The following is a 17,977-nucleotide window of genomic DNA, read 5'->3' on the forward strand; positions in this document are numbered from 1 at the left end:
CATAGAGGATACAAATACTTGGGAATAATAGAAGGAGAGGATATAAAACACCAAGACATGAAGGATATGATCATGAAAGATAAGCAGAGACTTAAAGCAATACTCATGTCAAAATTCAACACCAGAAACATGTTGAAAGCCATAAACACATGGGCAATAACAGTAATCTGATACAGCACAGTAGTAATGGAGTGGACAAAGGCTGAACTCCACAGCACAAACGAGAAAACTATGAAACAAAGGAATGATAAAAGTAGACAAAGACCTAGAAATATAGAGACAGGAGAATGAAAACAGAAGATAAGAATGGCACAGCAAACCAATAAACAGGCAGTACATGAGACAGACTCAAGAACTGGCCAGCAATGAAACATGGCAATGGCTACAGAGGGGAGAACTCAAGAAGGAAACAAAAGGAATGCTAACAGCGATACAAGATCAGGTCTTAAAAACCAGATACTGTATGTGCAAAGAACACCAGATGGAAATAACATCTCACCCATATGCAAGAAGTGCAATATGAATGACAAGACCATAAACCACAGAGCAAGTGAATGTCCTTTACTTTCACAGAACCAGAACAAAAAAAGGTATGATTCTGTAGCAAAAGCCCCTCACTGGAGCCTGCGCAAAAGACACTAGCTAGCTTGCATTACATACAATAAGTTGTAAGAATACCAACCTGAGGGAGTGATAGAAAACGATCAGGCAAAGATCATCTGGGACTATGATATCAAAACACATACAGTGACATGTGCCAATAGACTAGACTTGATGCTGATTGATAAAATCAAGAAGAAAGTATTATTCATTGATGTCCCAATACATGGGACACCAGAGTAGATGAGTAAAAAAAAATAATCAATATCAAGACCTGTTAACAGAAATAAGAAGGATATGGGATATGCCAATGGAAATTGTGCCCAAAATCATTGGAACACTACGAACAATCCCAAGATCCCTGAAAAGGAACCTGGAAAAACTAGATGCTGAAGTGGCTCCAGGACTTATACAGAAGTGTGTGCTATTAGAAACAGCGCACAGTGAGAAAAGTGATGGACTCCTAAGGAGGAAAGATGCAATCAAGAGCCCTACACTATAAAAACCACCCAGTCAAATAAGATGACTGAGAGAGACAAAACAAAATTCAGTATCAAAGAATAATGGGAGTTTATTCTAAGTAAGCATAAATGTTTAAAATGTTTACCAGACATTTACAGGACTCACAAATCATTTACTCGCTTATTTTGAAAACAGAATCACACAATTGCAATGTATGTCACTATGTATACTTCATACATAAAAAAGCATATTTTAGATAAAACCATTACCTTTCAAACATTGCAATTTTTTCAGTAAAAAAATTGACAAAAGTTGAAAAAGCGATAATACATGAAGAGACAACTAATCTAGCTTTCCTTAATTACTTTTCCACATACCTGAACAACGTACAGACAGGGACAGTATTTGGCTCCACCACCAATGCTAATGCCAATCAGGTTACTGTCATCTTTCTCCAGGGTGATGCTCCCGGAGGTAATTGTCATACCCCTGGTAATCAACATGCAGTTAGTACATAAGAATGATGAAAAATGTGAGATATAAGTATAAGAGAGATCAAAAGCCTGTAACACTAAGAAAACAATAAACAAAACCCTTATAAATAAAGTATAAAGAACTTTTGATGTTGCCATGAAATCTCCCGCTGATAAACTTAATACTAGTGCAATATCAACATTAAGAATAAATAATGACTTCATCTTTCTGTTGCCAGAAAATTAATATTACAAGCAGCTTATGGATCAAACAAACACAGTATAATAATACATACATAAGTGACAAAGTATTGTACATTTTAAAGTCAAACTACATCATACATACAAATAAAATAAGCAAAAATTCTGAGATGAAATATACTGGAAACTGTTTGATTTCGTTTCTTCCATCTACAAACTGTTCATCTTCTCACACAAAAAATGTCCAACCACTAAAAACAAGCGACAACACATCGATATTTCAATAATGTGACACCATTTATTAATTAGAATACGATGTCTAAAAGTCAGGTCCTTTACACCAAATGTAAAGACTACTTCAATTTATGATCTACAGTAAGAGTGAGCAGAAGTGTCCATCCTTTAAGATGACATGACTTGTTATGCTTTTTTATCTGGATTCTTGGAATTTATTATGGGACACTAAAACATCAACCTACAAACCTACCACTCTGATGTTACAAATACCCACAAAAACAGCTACTACTTTATTCCAACAATGGCAAAACATTTACCACAGAGTAAGTAACAGTACCAGTGCTATAAAAATTCTGGATTATATTGTACATATTTTATTTCTGGTTAAGAGGACCTCAATCCTAAATGAGTAACAATGTTACCCAAATGTTCTGACAATACATTACAGACTTTATACTTGATCACATCCCAAATTCATAACACATGTCTGTGTGTATAGTCATATTCCAAATGTTCCCGAGTTCACCAGTCTTTTCTCTGTCTGATAAATTAAGGTACTCTAACTAAATACAGTTTACTTCATAGGTGATCACTTTACTAGTGGTAGTTAATAATTAATATCTCTTTCCTTATAAAAAATACTTCACACTTACTCACTTTGCTGCACACTTAAGAGTTTTTAGCTATAAGCTACTTTCTAGTCACAAAAATTTACTTTCTGATCTTAGGCTTTGTAAAATGTAGCAATTTCTAAGTACAAGCAGTCCCTGTGTTACACCAGGTTTGGGTTAAATCGTTCTGGACTTAAGGCGCTTGCCTCATGGCACCGTTAACCTGCTTTACAGCGCCGTACCCCGGACTTACTGTGTTGTTGTTGTTTATTCCCATTATAATTATGACGATTTCAGTCAAGGCGATTTTCGGCTTACGGTGCCCTACCAGGAACGGAACCCCTGCCGTAACCTGGAGACTGCCTGTATACTGTAATTAACCTTTGATTACCCTGAGATTTCAAGCCTGTGATGTTTGTTTCAATCCAGTCTATTACTACAGTACATTGTTTTTCATTACATTATTATAAGGATGACAGTTTTACCTATCAAATTACTCTTGAACCCATCACACAATATAAATGTGGGGCCAGCTGATGAGATACACAATATTTCCTTTTCTTTTTTTATTCAGCACATTCTGTAAACCTATCCGGGGATGTCTGCACAAAAATAACGATGTTGTCATTTCTTGAACTCTACCATTTTCTTATTCTTTACAATTATGATTCATTAAACTTAGGCTGTAAATGAAACACTGCAGAAACTACCAGGAGATACATACATTGAAAAACTATAACCTAATTCACAGGAAGTCTCAATACCTCAGCTCCTCCAAGACTATCAGGACTGTGGTTTCTAAACAGGTACACATTATGTTCTTACAGGCATTTAATAAGGTGCACAAATTAAATAGAAAAAATTCCCTGAAATGTAGTATTGCCATGTACAGATGCTTCAGCAAAGCTGTAAACAGAAGTGCACTTAAGGACATAGGAAAATCATTTCTGTACTTTCTTCCGATGATGCAAAATTTAATTATTGTCCAAATATTGATATATACCAGTATATACACTATACGTACTCAAGTGTCCATACTTCATTCAATATGTACTTTCTTCTCCTGCAGAGGAAACATAACCATTCAAAGATCTCTCAAACACAAAAAATCCAGTAAAATTAGTATCTACAACAATTAAAACTTCTAATTTTACTACTACTACTATTTCATTTCTGACCAAGACAGGTTAATAAAAGATTTGCCTAAGTTGTTTAGTTATATCCACTTCCACTCTCAGTCAATGCTACATTAACAGTTAACATTCAGATAATAGGATAGGATAGGATAAAAGATTAGCTTAACCAGACCTCCAAGCCTAACAAAGGCTCTCTTCAGACTGATTCCCAGGAATTAACCAGAGAAAAAGAAGAAAAAATTAGACTTAATTCAAAAAATAGACTTTACTTAGGAGCATGATAATTTTATTGAGTGAGAAATCTTCGTCTTCAACAAGAATTCCTGACATTTCTGGATCACGAAAATAAACGTGTCTCTGTTAATTCCAATTTGGGCATTCAATGAGTAAGTTCTGGACAGTCATGGGAACTTTGCATCTATTATATTTCATTGGGTCAGAATGTGGGGATGACATAGATAACCACGAGAAAATCTAGTATGACCTATGTGGAGTCTTGCTAAAATTACTCCTTTGGATCTTGCTCTTTGAGATGATGAAACCCATGGGTACTACACCTCAGGTTTGATATTTTTCAGCTGGTTTGATATTGGTACCAAAGACCAATCTGTTTGCCAATCTTGGTATATTAAGAGATTTGACAGATGCTAACCAGTCTGATACAGGGGGATATGAACTTGTTGGGCTAATTTAGCGGCAGAATCTGCATTTTAATTCCATTAAATTCCAGTGTATGCCAGAATCCAACAGATTTTTATTAGGATTCCTTGGACGAATTGATTTGAAGATTTGTACTTGCTTATAGCATCAGTAGCACTACGCTAGCTGCTGAAAATTATTGAAGAGCTTGCTTGCCTCCCAAATATTATATCTTATTGAAGAGCTTGCTTGCCTCTCAAATATTATATCAAGTGCTGTTCATATGGCTGAGAGTTCTGCAGTAAACACACATGATATTAAAGGAAGGCCTACTTTGAATTTAGCTCCTACTCCAGTGGGTATTTTTTTGAGCCATCTGTATATATCATGACTGGTCTCCCTTTCTTTGAATGTGCTCTAGAGAATGTTGTTGATACATTGCTGTATTAGTCATAATTCATTTAGAAGATAAGACAAAGAGGTGCATATTTTTATTTGTTTCAATGTCCAAGGTGGTGGGTATTCTATTGTTGTAGGTGATCCTCCTTGTAGGGAAAGACCTCTGTGTATAGTTATCAAATTGCGGTGATGTTTTAAGGCAACACTTCTGCTTCTATTACGAGTGCATTAATTGGGGATGATCAGAATGCTCCTGTACTTAACTGTATTTCTTTATGAGACAATGCATTGAGAGTTTTTAATGTATATTCTGAGGCTGATGACGAGTATATTGGACAGAAGTAATCTATTATGGATAAAATTGTTGCTTTATATAACATTAATATCTCACTTTGCTCCCCAATGATTAGTGTGTGTTAATTTCTTTAATATGGTAAGGGCTTTGATGCCTTTGGCTTTAGTGTATTTGATGTGTTTTCCAATTTAAATGTTGATCAAATACCATTCCTAGATATTCAATATTTGTACAAAATTGAACTTCAGTGTTATAAAGGTGAAGTTTGATTGTTTGGTTTTTTAGCCAGCTTTTTTTCTTTACAGAAGTTGATAGCTTTTGTTTTATCAGTTGAAAATTTACATCCACCCGAATTTGTCCAACTACTACATATTCAGTGCTCCCCTGTATTTGTGGGAAATGGGTACCAGACCCCACGAATAGCTAGAATCTGCAAATACTTAGAACCCCCACACAAAAATGCTTACAACTGCTTATTTTGTTAGTTGAAACTCTAAGAAAAACCCATTAAAAATGTTTATACTGGGTTGTTTTAATAGTTTGATCGCAAAAGGGCATTTTATGATGGAATTGATTAAAAAATCAGGAATTTGTGGATTTTTCTCACAGAAAATACATACCGTATATACCAGCAAATTTACCACGAATAATGGAGGCATGTGTTCCAGAGAGAAATCCGCGAATACGTGAGTCAGTGAATCCAGAGTCCGCAAATACGGGGGTTGCCTGTTTTTGTAATCGCAGTATTGAGAGAGAGAGAGAGAGAGAGAGAGAGAGAGGAGAGAGGAGAGAGAGAGACGAGAGAGAGAGAGAGAGAGAGAGAGAGAGAGAGAGAGAGAGAGAGAGAATTGGCACTGGTTGGGTTGTTACACCAGGAATATATCCAATTGTAAAATTAAAATAATAAAATTGTATTAAGAATTGATCATTTTAATACATAAAACTGTTGTTTTACATAATGTACACATTTATATTAATGCATTATTATCATATTATTGTATTATAATTTATGAATATAGCAATCAGGTGCCACTAGAATTCTGATAATGTTTACATTCTTTAAATCATCAGCTGATTGCATTAGTTGCTAAATGAAATGCCTTTCAGAGATAAGTTTTTTTTGTAAATGATCAAAGCTGGGTTTAAAAATAAAAGTTACTTTATTCATAAATGAAGTAAATTAAATGATGTCAAGGTGTGATTTCGCTAGTATCAGATGTAGCTTTAGCCTCTTCCAAAACATTTTGTGGCCTGCATATTATTCACATCTTCAGCCACAGCTACATCCATAAATTTAGCAGTACTCTTTCATAACAATTTCCTTTCCAATGCATGAAGGATGATAAAGATTTATTTTATTTTCATTTATGGAAGTAAAAAGTCAACAACTGTAATGCAACCTTAATAAACGTGTTAGTTACGACAACTGACATCCATCAGCAAATGGCTATTTCTCTATTTAATTTTTTTATTTTTATATCAGTACTAATTACTGTTGTTTACGCCTTGCATGCAGTGGTAAGTGGTTTCTAATAATAAGAAATAGTAATTAATTCTAAGACAAGTGTTCCTAATAATCAGAAATAGTCATTAATTCTTAGGTAAGTCACATGGTTGGTATGCCTGATTTAATGTATGAAGATTTGCATTTAACCTAATGAACTTTTTCTTCTAGGCCTTTTTATTTGTTGAAAATTAACACATATGTACCATGCATTATAACGATATCTATCAAAACTGAGACAGACATAGAAAGCCTGACCTAGCTTAATCTCTGAGAATATATCTTGCACTAATGATTGCAGCACAGTAAAGTAGTAGGAGTACTATAGTACAAAAATTATGGTTCTTTTGTATGCTGTATATCTTATTTCTGAGTTTCACAGAATGTTTTCATCGGAAATAAACAGTATTTATGGAACAAGCTTCTGTTTAAAAATAAAAAATCCAAAAATAAAATGTGTGGCACCACCCTCATAGCTGCTCAAGAACTAAGGGGGGCTAATTAAAAAATGCCCTGGATCATGCGAGTTGCCAGACCACAGATTGTCGGATTTAAGTGATCGGACTGTAGTATACATGCATGTTTGAAGATCATGTAAGTTAAAATGAATGAAAAGTATAGAACAAAAACATTCAAAACCTGAACAAACGGGGAGGGTATGCAATCCCATCATGACCTCTGGCATGGAAATATCAGATCATGTAAGGAGGCACAGATGCAAAGTAATTCTTCAAAAAAAAAAAAGCAAGTTTAATAGTTGCCTTCTGCAACACTCAAGGAATAGTATTATATCAGGTAGCTGAACCAGACCACTGAATTAAAAGTGCTGCTGGAACAATCATGAACTCACAAGAATCAGAATCTTGAAAAAAGGTCGATGAAAATTTTCCAAAACTTTATATAAACATCCAAAATTAAAGTCACACATATTACCAAAGAGTGGTGAATGCTTGTCGGAAAGGAGGGTCTAGTAAAATTAAATGTACAATACTGTAACTCTGGAAGTGAAGGATTAAAACTTTAAAGAAATACTACATATATGCATTATCATGAGATCTAGAATGTTTATCACCACCCTTAGTTTATGTTCAAACTACAAAAATAGAAATAACAGTACAACAAAATACATCTGCACTACACAAATTGGTAACACAAAAGTTATATTTAATCCACCCAAGATGGTGAGTATATGATTAAAGCCAATTTACAGAATGTAAAGTACTTTCTAAAGATACCAAGAATCTTCAACACATATTTCAGTCATTCAAAAACCTTTTGATTAAACGTGCAATTAAGTAAAAATATACAGAGGAAAATAATTCATCCTTTCCATACTGCAGAGGGTTAATTTCAATAAGAGGTTCTGAACCATTCAAGCTTGATAACAGCAACATGTGAAAAAATATAAAATATGTATCACTGTTAACATACACATAAGCAAAGAATGAAAGTAGAACAAAAATCTTAAGCCACAACCAATTTTTCAAAATGCAAAAATGACAAATTTTCTATGACAATTTGTATTTTTCATAGTTACAAACCTGAGGTCTTAACAATAGGATAATTTCTAGCGCCTAGCTGGATCCAGTTAAAAAGCAGATGAAAGCAAGGAATCTTGTGATATCGGGCAACACATGCGTAGCTCGGGCCAGAATTGGTCAAGGACGATGCCACTATGCCAGTCTTTCCCAACTCAGGATGACTTAACAAACAGAGGGGCAGCTAGAGGTTTGCAGCTATGAAAAATACAAATTGTCATAGAAAATTTGTCATTTGTTCATACACGAACAAACCTTTGGTCTTAACAATAGGATAGACTTATACTTGGAGGGAGGTATCAGACATCCTAGACTGGCTGGGGGCCTACCCACGAGTCCAGCTCTCAAAAGAAATGGTTCTTGGAGAGGGACTGAAGCCCGTTGAGAAGCTAGATAAATTGATATCTAACCACTCAGAACCTGAGTGACGTACAATATATGGGATAACCATTGTATAGGGAACCAAAGAGAAACTTTGACTGTTCAATAACAAACCAATACACCAGGGTTTGTATAACTCCCAACTCCTCCTTGCCTAGGAGTGGAGCATATGCTACCAAATAACAGGTAAGATATTTGTATAATGCACGACCAAACTACCAGTATGACTACCTTACTCACTTGTATCAGACCAGTCCAGCAAATGACGTGTCTATTCCTTAAACTGCCGGAAGGAAGAAGGAAAGGTACAAGAGAAAGAAGGAGACCAGCCAACTCACTCATTCTCTCATCCACACAATCATCTTAGGTAAGATACAAAGGTGCCCTGTTAAGGGCAACTATGAGTTACACACCTGTTGGGCAGCCACCACAGGACCCAGGGAAAACGTATCCGCAGATCTGTGGGCAACATCCTCAAGATAAAAAGAGGTGAATGTGGACTGGCGTAACCAAGTACCAGCGCTCAGCACTCTATGTACAGCCAAGTTCTTTTTGAAAGCCAGAGAGGGACCAATACCTCTAACGTCATGCGCTCCAGCCTGCACAGACGTGGTGGTGGAATCATCAAGAGTCAAGTATGCCTGTCTGATGGCTTCCTGTATCAAAAAAGAGATAGTATTCTTAAGACACCTCTTTCTTTGTACAGCCTGTGTTAACAAAAAGTCTGCGGCAGCCTGGTCTAAGGTGCCGAGTCCTTTTTAAGATAGCAACGCAGGGCCCGGACAGGGCACAACAAAAGCTCTTGAGCATCACCACCCACAAAGTCATTCAGTGATGGAATGGAAAACGAAGTGAACCTGTCATCATGCACAGAGGGATTTTGGGTCTTGGCCACGAATTCCAGGACAAATTTGATGGACATCGACCCCCAACCCCTGGTTGCTTCAACTCATAGCTCAGACCGTGGAGCTCTCCTACCCTCTTGGAAGATGCCAAAGCCAGAAGGAAAACTGTCTTGAGCGTCAGATTCCTGTCAGTTGAGCGACGCAAGGCCTCATATGGACTCTTAGTGAAGTTCTTAAGAACCAAGGAAACATCCCACGGAGGCTTGAGCTCTCTAGGAGAACTCGACTGCTCAAACCCCTTAACTAGCAGGGAAAGTTCCCAGGAAGAGGAGATGTCAATACCCTTCAGGTGTAACACCAAACTCAGTGCTGTCCTGTAGCCTCTAATAGCAGAAACAAAAACTTTTCTCGTCTCTGAGGAAGGTTAAAAAGTCTGTTATTCGCTGAATAGAGGTCGTGAGTGGAGAAAAACCCCGTTTACGACACAAGTCACAGTAGATCGCCCATTTGCTTTGGTAAACTGCGGAGGTCGACTTTCTAAGACTGCTGGACATGTGCCCAACTGTTCTCTGAGAAAAGCCTCTTGCTCAGAGGAGATACTTGATAGCCTCCAACCGTGAAGAGACAGGGATTCTACTGACTGGTGGAACCTTTCCGCATGGGGCTGACACAGATGATGTCGCCAAGGTGGAATCTCCCTCGGAACCTCTGACAACAACGACAGCAGATCTGGAAACTATTCCGCCTGAGGCCACAGAGGGGCTACCAAAGTCATCCTGAGACCCTGTGAACTCATCAGCCTGTTCAGAACCTGACGGATCAAACAAAACAGAGGGAAGGCAGACACCTCCAGGTTGTCCCTGGGATGTTGGAATGTGTCCTCTGCCAATGCTAAGGGATCTGGAACCACTGAACAGAACACCCCCAGCTTCCTGTTGAAGCGTGTCACAAAAAGGTCCAGCATGGGTCTCCCCCAAAATCTGGAAAAGCTTGTCTGCCACCACTTGATGAAGGGACCACTCTGTGCCTAGGATCTGATCCCGGCGACTGAGTTTGTCTGCGACCACGTTCCTCTTCCCTGGGATATACTTGGCTGAGAGCTCTACCGAATTGCTGACCGCCCACTGGTGAAGGTCAACGGTAAAGGCATGAAGTTGATGTGAAACCAGGCCTCCCTGTTTGTTCACATAGGCTACCACCGTGCTGTTGTCCGACATGAGAACGACAGAATGACACTCTACCTTCCCCCGACACTCCTTCAGACCCAGGAAAGCCGCCTTCAACTCCAAGACATTGATATGTTGCTGCTTGTCCTCCAAACTTCAAATGCCTGAAGCGATGAGGCAGCCCAAGTGCACACCCCAACCTGCAAGGGAGGCGTCTGAGAACAGAAGGAAGTCCGGTGGGAGAGAAAGCAGAGGGACACCCTTCAACAGATTCTGGTTGTTCAACCACCAACAAAGGTCTTCTCTCACTTCCAGAGACAGAGGAACCATAAACAGGGGAGAGTCCCCCGCCAGAGACCAGAATTCTTCCAGTCTTCATTGCAGAGACCGAAGATGAAGACACCCATGAGGGACCAGCTTCTCCAGGGAAGATAACACTCCCAGAAGAACCTGCCACTGAAGAGCTGACTGATGTGACTGACAGGAAGTTGCGAGCTACTGCCCGCAACTTCTCCAATCTCTGATCCGATGGGAAAACTTTTGCCGCTGTCATATCGATGATCGTGCCCAGGTAGAGAATCCTTTGAGTGGGTACAAGGTTCGACTTTTCCTAGTTGACTAATATGCCCAGGTCCACACAAAACCGAAGTAGACGATCCCCGTGCTGCAGTAGCTTCTCCCTGGAAACTGCCAAGACTAACCAATTGCCGAGGTACCTCAGCAAACAGATCCCCTGAGCATGGGCCCAACTTGGCACGAGAGAGAAGACCCTTGTGAACACTTGAGGGGCTGTCATCAGCCCGAAGCACAAGATTTTGAACTCTAAGATCTTGTCAACAAGAGAGAAGCAAAGGAACTTCCTGGACATGGGATGAACAGGGATTTGGAAGTATGCGTCCCTTAAGTCTATCGACAACATGAAGTCACCTTCCCTCATGGCTGCCAACACTGAGCGCAGGGTCTCCATCTTGAACCATGTCTTCCTGATGTAGTGATTCAAGGTGGATAAGTCGATCACAGACCTCCATCCTCCCAACACCTTGGGCACCAAGAAGATGTGACTGTAAAACCCCGGGGACGGACACGCTACTTCCTCTATCGCATCCTTGTCCAGCATTTTCTGCACTTCCTCCCGAAGAGCCAAGAACTTCAGAGAATCTGAAGGATATGCCTTCCTGAGCTGTGGTCTGTCCGACAGAGGAGGAGAGAAGTCGAATGGTAGTAGGTATCCCACCTGAAGAACATCTACCACCCACTTCTCCGCCCCATAACTCTGCCACTTGGCCCAATGGCCAGCCAGGCACCCCCCCCCCCACCCTGGCACAAGAGAGGGAGAGGCACCTAACCTACCAACGGCCCCCTTTACCTCTGCCCCTTGGGCCCCTTCTTGGCTTAAAGGAACGAGAATGAAAGGGGCGTTGATCTTCAGACTTAGGCTGTGTCGAATGGGAAGGCCCTGCCGAACTCAAGGTCCTTGATGGCCTACCAGGCGACGATCTCCTCGACTGCTGCTGGACCAGGGGAGGAGGAGGAGCCGGACGTCTCCGAGGACGAGACTCCGACTTAGACACTGCCTGGTGCACCAATCGATCTTTGGTGTCAGCACGGCGCCGTTCTATCGCATTTTCGAGTTCTGTCAGAGGAAACAAAAATTGGGACTCCAACAGATCTCCATTCCTCAATGCCAGCAAAGACTCATTGTCGAGCGATATCTCCATCCTAGACAAAGCTGCATCCCTCCTAATCAGAAGATTAGCCCATAAATTGGTACTGAGGTGAGCCAAATATGAAAACGCCTTACCCCCGAATTGCAACAGACTGGCAAGCGAGGGGCCACTCACCCAACCCTTCCGGGGACCGGTTGGAAGCTATCTTAGCAATAACCACAGACCAGAGGTCCAGCCAAGAAACCGTCTGCTGAGGAATCTTGCGGAGACAAGGACGGAGCCACTGACCTTACCTGTTCCAAAGTCAAACCTGGCTTCAGGCGAATGACATCTAGGTTAAGATGGCGTAACAACAAAAATGCAGAGCTCGTAGCATAGTACTTCCTATGTCTCGTGAGAGGCGGGGGTAGTAGTTTGGTAGAGCCCCTAGCGCGAAGTGACCCATCCCAGTCCAAAACAGAGGCGGGGCAATACAAGATGGGCGACTGCTGCTGGCCACGAAGACAAGGCCGGGAGGGGGGGAGATGGCCTGGCCAGACTGGGAAGGGGGGGAGCGAGCCTCCACAAAATGCGCTAGCAACCCCTCCAAGAATGGGGTACCCCCTAGCCCAAGCGTCTTCCAAATCCCCGCCATTTTGGACGCCTCCAACACTGGAAGAGAAGAGATTGATGAAAAAGCCTCACCCTTCTCGGGAACCAAATAAACTCCAGAGGAAGAGGGGGCTACATTACAAATATTACCCTTGCGACCTCCTGATACTTCCATCAACGAATCAATGGAAGAAAAGGAAGGAGATGCAGGGACAACACTACGGGGGTTAACTACTGCGGGAGACGAAACATCGGGAATAGGCGAAAAACCTTCCCAAGTAGGAAGAGTCGAAACCCTCCGATGTTCTCTCTTGCCATAAAACAACGTTCACTGCTTCATAGGCCATGCCCAGCATTCCATGCACAGATTCGTAATAGTACAAAAATTCGAACGACACCTACTGCATGTGATGTGAGGGTCGGTTGCTGCCGAAGCCAAAAAACGAGAACACGGAAAACCAGGAACTCTGGGGCACATACACTGATGCCGAGAAGGAGCAGAAGAAGCCATAATACCAGGCAACGCACACACAAGAAACAAAACGGGCAATGAACCAGGAAAAGGCCAAGAGAGGTTAACACAACTCTCGCCCAGGCGGTCAAAGAAAAGACTGGCGTAGCGGCGTCATCCTTGACCAATCCTGGCCCGAGCAACGCATGTGTTGCCAAATATCACAAGATTCCTTGCTTTCATCTGCTTTTTAACCGGATCCAGCTAGGCACTAGAAATTATCCTATTGAGAAGACCGAAGGTTTGTACGCGTATGAACAAAGTCCTGTAATTGTGAATTAATTTAACCACAAGAACCAAATATAAACCATAAGGTGATACAGCAAATTGTGGCCTAGCACACTAATATATACATACACACCCTAAAATCAATCAAAAGGCTCTGAAATACTATAAATATGGTAGTATATGCAACATATCTTTAAAACAAGAGAAATTCTCAGAAACCAGATATGGACATCTACCTAAAAATTATACTAATTAGAAAAAATTTGCACTGCTGTATTTCACTTTTGTATCAATTTCCAATTATCTTCCACCTAATATGCATTGGAGCATCTCTTACAAGAAAGCAGATTACATAACCTGTGTAAATCCACAGGATTTCTGGTTTTTTCTGAAATTACAAGAATGACAATGTTTTTGCATTCTATAACATTTACATGTGCAATATCATATGCTGATCTGAAACAGTTGGGGAGAAAAATATATATATATATATATATAATTTCTTCCACTCTTTACGCATAGTATTCAGGGTATTATCACATTACGCTTAGTATTCAGGGTATTATCACAGAAAAACTCATAATAATCTAATAAAAGACCTGAGGTAATCAGTACAGTTAAGTGGACTCACTGTCATGGACAAACACACAAAGGGTAGAAATGTCTTTTACAGGAGGGAGGCTAAAAGTGGCAAGGTTAAAGGCGAGTTAAAAGGAATGAAATCCAAATGTCAGAGTAGCAAAGGAGAAAAAGAAATATTCTGGATGACAAAGCAGCTGAGGAAAGATGGAAATGATGTGACATGAATGAGCAAAATAAATAACAGATAAATACAGAGCAGTGCTCTGAAAATCTAAATGAGGAACACGAATATACTGTGCAGGATGCCGTCGTGATATTAGGACCGACAGATAACAAAATATGTACCTGAAAAATTTCGGATATCCTTTGAAAAGATGATAAATGGTAAAGCCTCAGGACAATCAAATATAACAAGCAACTTGAAACAAATTGCTAGAGAGCAAGTCATTGATGAGATGACCAGAGTATATGAAAAGCTGATAATGGTACAAATAGAACTTTAAGAGCACAAAATGAGTATTACAATAATAATTAGGAAATTATAAAGAAACGACACTAAAGCAAGGTATGAAATACTGAAAAGGGTGCTGGTAGAAAGGATGGGAAAAACTGTTAGCTTCATATAGAAGAAATCACCAACAGGGGCTGTATATATAATGAGAATTACTGAAAAAGTACATCGTTAAAAGAGACTACGGCAGCCCCCGGTTAACGGCAGCATCAATTAACAGCTACCTAGTTTTACGGCGCTTGTCAAGCGATGCTGTTAACTGAATTTTGGCACCAATCTCCAGTTAGTGGCAACGATCTCCAGTTAACAGCACTGTCAACTGCTTAATGTCACTGGTAAGCAGGTTATTAGCGCTGTTGTTTCTGATTTTCAGTTAAGTGGCGACTTTTGGTTAGCAGCATCAGCCACGAATGAAACCGCAGCCTTTAACTGGGGACTGCCTGTATATACTCATATTTGTGGATCCTGAAAGCCATGTGACAAGGGATCTGACTTATTACAACAGCACAAGGAACCTGATGGACATTACAAAGGCAAAGGGTACTGGAGAAAGACACTGACCTATGATATTACTATACCTTAACATGAGGTCTACAATGAAGACAGTAACATGTGAATTAAGAAATTTTGAGAAATATGTTGGTATCCATTAAAATTCAGCCCTGAGTCCTTTGCAGGTGTGAAATCAGCATCAACTGTAACTGATGGTATCACAAGAATTTATCAAGATTGCAAAACACTCATGGCATGAGAGCTTTTAAAATAAAGAAAAAATATATATAATGAAAGCTACTAAGATAGAAAATAGTGAAGTACCATGTGGTGGTGGAATAGCAGGCCTTAGATGTAAAATCAATTCCATTACCTTGGGGATGCACTGGAATGTGAAGTGGACTCAAAGAGAGCAGTGCAAAAAAAGTAGCAGCAGTCTGGATGAAGTGGCACGTGTTTGCTGAACTAACCCCTAACTAGACAAACCAGAGATATTTCGTGATCAGCGTTCTAAAAATTTTGGACACCACGAGATATCCGATAAAAAAATTTAAATGCGAGATGTCTCATGATCCACAGTGTTATTTTAAGGCTTCTTCGAGAAATCTCATGCTATATCATATGTTTAGCAGTGGTACTTTCTGCTGTGAGTTATCGAGAATGACTTTGATTTTTTTGCGCCAGCTACACTATGATTTATAGCACTTCAATGGTCATCCTGTTTTTTTTTATTTTAGTTGTTATTGTAAGACAGTTTATATGAGGGCCTTACAACTTCAGAGGCTCAGAGCCACTTTTTAAAAAATGAGAAAAATGCTCCTAAAGTTTATCAACAACAACACTTCTACGAAATATGATTTTTTTATAATAAAATAAGGTTTTGTATATACGTACTTACCCAGTAATTATAAGATCAGAGTTATATAATTACTGTGCCCAGTAATTATAAGATCAGAGTTATATAATTACTGGATAAGTCTCATATACAAAAATATTGATTTCAACCAAGTACCATATGAATGCCCTGCCCTTCCTTCAGAATGTTTTTACCCAAAAATAGAAAAAAAAAGTGTGGTGCGCTTGCATGCATGCACGTGAAATGTGCTTTAAACATACATAAACACTATTACCTGAAGTCGATACACCTTCCTTGTATGACAGTAACAAGACCAACATTATTACAGCAATAATATCAATAAAAATAATATGTTATAGTAATAATAATAAGACAATATTAATGATGAAAATAGATGAAGGAGAAGATGAAGAGAGTATCACTAGTATCATTAATGATACTGCAGTCACTCAACATAATGCATGTATTTTCGTTGAAAAAAATTAATAATGCAAGAGTACACAACAATCACGGCCAGACACACGGGTTGTTTTGGAAAGACTAGCTGGTACTCTTACAGGAGGTTTGCATGGTGCATGATAACTGGTCGCCGAGACATGCTTCTTATGGGGAAATTAATTTTCTGATTGGGAGAGTGATGCCTACCTGGCAAGCACCGCGTGCTCCCATTGGCTCACTCGCCCAGCCAGCACATAAGCCTCTGTGGTTGATAAGCACCGCATCACTAGCCTCAAGCGACAACAATACTGGACACGTAAGTTCGTTGTTCCCTATGTTTGTACAGTAATTCTGACCATATAGACAGAGAGAAGAATTGGCAATTCTGCCAATATGTACTTATAACACTGTTTTTGGTGGTGGTGGCTCTTGAGCCCCTGTGGTTTTAAAGCCCTCATATGTTATTGTTTACAATATTATTGGTTATGTCAGGAAAGTTAAGTACTTCCCCTCTGTACAGTTTTTCTGATTTGGTTTTGCTTTCCACATTATGCAAAGTAAAGGAGGTACATTACTGACATTACAATTACCTGAAAGGGTACATGGGCAGAAAAAGTTTGAAAACTCCTGTTATACATATTATCGGTTTTTTACGTTGATGTTGTGTCTTTTGTTAACTAATCCCTTGATTATTTTGTGATACGTCGAGTATAATTTTATTTATCAAAATGAAGTGAAAAAATAAAGTTGGTGAGCATCAATATGTTTCTTATTCAATGCCTATTTTCAAAATTACTAAAACTAAGCAAACGAGACATCTTATGATAGATGACTTGTTAATGACCATAAAAAGGTCTCAAGTTGAGTTTCTAAAAATCACCATTTTACATACAATAATCATAATTTTACTTTGAAATTGAAAAGTTTAATGTCTCAGAAATTTATATTTTCAATTAATTAAGTAAAACAATTGGAATCTTTTTGACACATTGTTATGAGGGTACTATCAGTTATTTATACCCTTTTATGTTCACTTTCCTGTTTTTTCGAAGTGTGTAGGAGAGGCTGATGAGAAAGCAAAAGGCGCTTGGTGGATTATCAGGAAAGTGCCTTTGTCCTCACCTAATCTTTTCCTTTTGAGAGTTTTATGATTTCCAAATCCATCCTGACTGTCCTGTGACAAACCTGGCATATTTCTTAGTATTTGCCTTACAAGGTGCGCAGGACCCACCTTGCCAATCAGTTGCTTCTGGTGCTTTTTTGAATGACATACAGTGAATTTTATTTATACTTTCAACAGAATTTTTGTAAAGTTGCTGATGTTATTGTTACTTACTGTTCTGTTGATTTTTACAATGTTACTGTTGTTTTGAGTCTATTCATTCATTCTGCTACCGATTCTAAGTTGTTAATTTTAATTATTTTGGGAGACATTTAGCTGAACCCTGGGTCTGTTACTCATTACAGTAAGAAAACCTGAAAAGTTCTATATGTAATCAAATATTTGGGGCTTTAGGTCAAATTTTCTTGATCTCCAGTGCCACCCTCATAACTACAATTTGATGTTTTTATCTGTGACACTTACAAGAAGTAAAAAGTCAAAGGTTGAGTTTT

The 17,977-nt window shown here is 39.2% G+C and overlaps 1 protein-coding gene across 1 annotated transcript in view; it reads right to left on the reverse strand.

Moving 5' to 3' along the window:
- The window catches only part of LOC135212970 (PRKCA-binding protein-like), a gene marked incomplete at its 3' end in the record, with an annotated part of 346,603 nt that overhangs the window by 33,283 nt on the left and 295,343 nt on the right, over positions 1-17,977 (reverse strand). Inside the window, 1 exon segment of the mRNA XM_064246725.1 lies at positions 1,440-1,551. Within this exon segment, the coding sequence (XP_064102795.1) occupies positions 1,440-1,551 (112 nt within the window).

The sequence above is a fragment of the Macrobrachium nipponense genome, chromosome 42, assembly GCF_015104395.2.
Source record: "Macrobrachium nipponense isolate FS-2020 chromosome 42, ASM1510439v2, whole genome shotgun sequence".
Taxonomy (NCBI): Eukaryota; Metazoa; Arthropoda; class Malacostraca; order Decapoda; family Palaemonidae; genus Macrobrachium; species Macrobrachium nipponense.